Source organism: Eimeria mitis, genomic scaffold (genome assembly GCF_000499745.2).
Source record: "Eimeria mitis Houghton genomic scaffold, Emh_scaff5176, whole genome shotgun sequence".
Lineage (NCBI taxonomy): Eukaryota > Apicomplexa > Conoidasida > Eucoccidiorida > Eimeriidae > Eimeria > Eimeria mitis.
In genome coordinates this window covers 1-656 of record NW_013573469.1, presented here as the reverse complement: position 1 = coordinate 656, position 656 = coordinate 1, and the positions used below count along the sequence as shown (strand labels likewise).

Genomic DNA, 656 nt, shown 5'->3' with positions numbered 1-656 from the left:
AGCTTCAGAAACACTCGGTTCAGCTGAGGCTCTATCAATACACCCTCAAATACTGCCTGCATGCATGCACACATTTATATATATATATTTATATATTTATATGTATAGTTTTTTTGTTTCTTTGTTTGTTTATTTGTTTATGATTAGTATTAAATTAATTAGAATAAAAAAAAAGAAAAAAACAAAAAAAAGAAAAAAAAAATATACAAAGGATTATACGGAAGGGTAGCAGCAGCAGCCAGTTATGAAGATCTGCTGCTGCCGCTGCTGCTGTTGCTGCTGCTGCTGCTGCTCCAGCAAAGGCAGCAGCAGCAGCAGCAACTGCAGCGGTAGCAGCAAAAGCAGCAGCAGCAGCGATGCTAGTAGAAACCACGCCATACAAACAAGCAAACAACACAGACCACCGCACCACAAGCAGCAGCAGCAGCAACAACTGCAACAGCAACAGCAGCAGCAACACAAGCAGCAAACACCACCAAAGCACAAAACGCAACAGCAGCAGCACCAAAACCAGCAGCAACAACAGCAACTGCAACAGCACCAGCAGCAGCAGCAGCAACAGCAGCAGCAGCAGCAGCAACAGCAACAGCAACAGCAGCAGCAGCAGCAGCAGCAGCACCTTGCCGACGAGTCTGCCTATGGCTAGAAAGAGTTCT

General features: G+C 45.1%; 1 protein-coding gene across 1 annotated transcript; it reads left to right on the top strand.

Annotated features, from left to right (window-relative positions):
* Positions 1-244: 244 nt before the first annotated feature.
* EMH_0080370 (uncharacterized protein) lies at positions 245-646 on the top strand (the record flags this gene model as incomplete). The annotated part of the gene is made up of 1 exon (XM_013500243.1): positions 245-646. The coding sequence occupies one exon, from the start codon at positions 245-247 to the stop codon at positions 644-646; it is 402 nt and encodes a 133-aa protein (XP_013355697.1).
* Between the last annotated feature and the right edge of the window lie 10 nt (positions 647-656).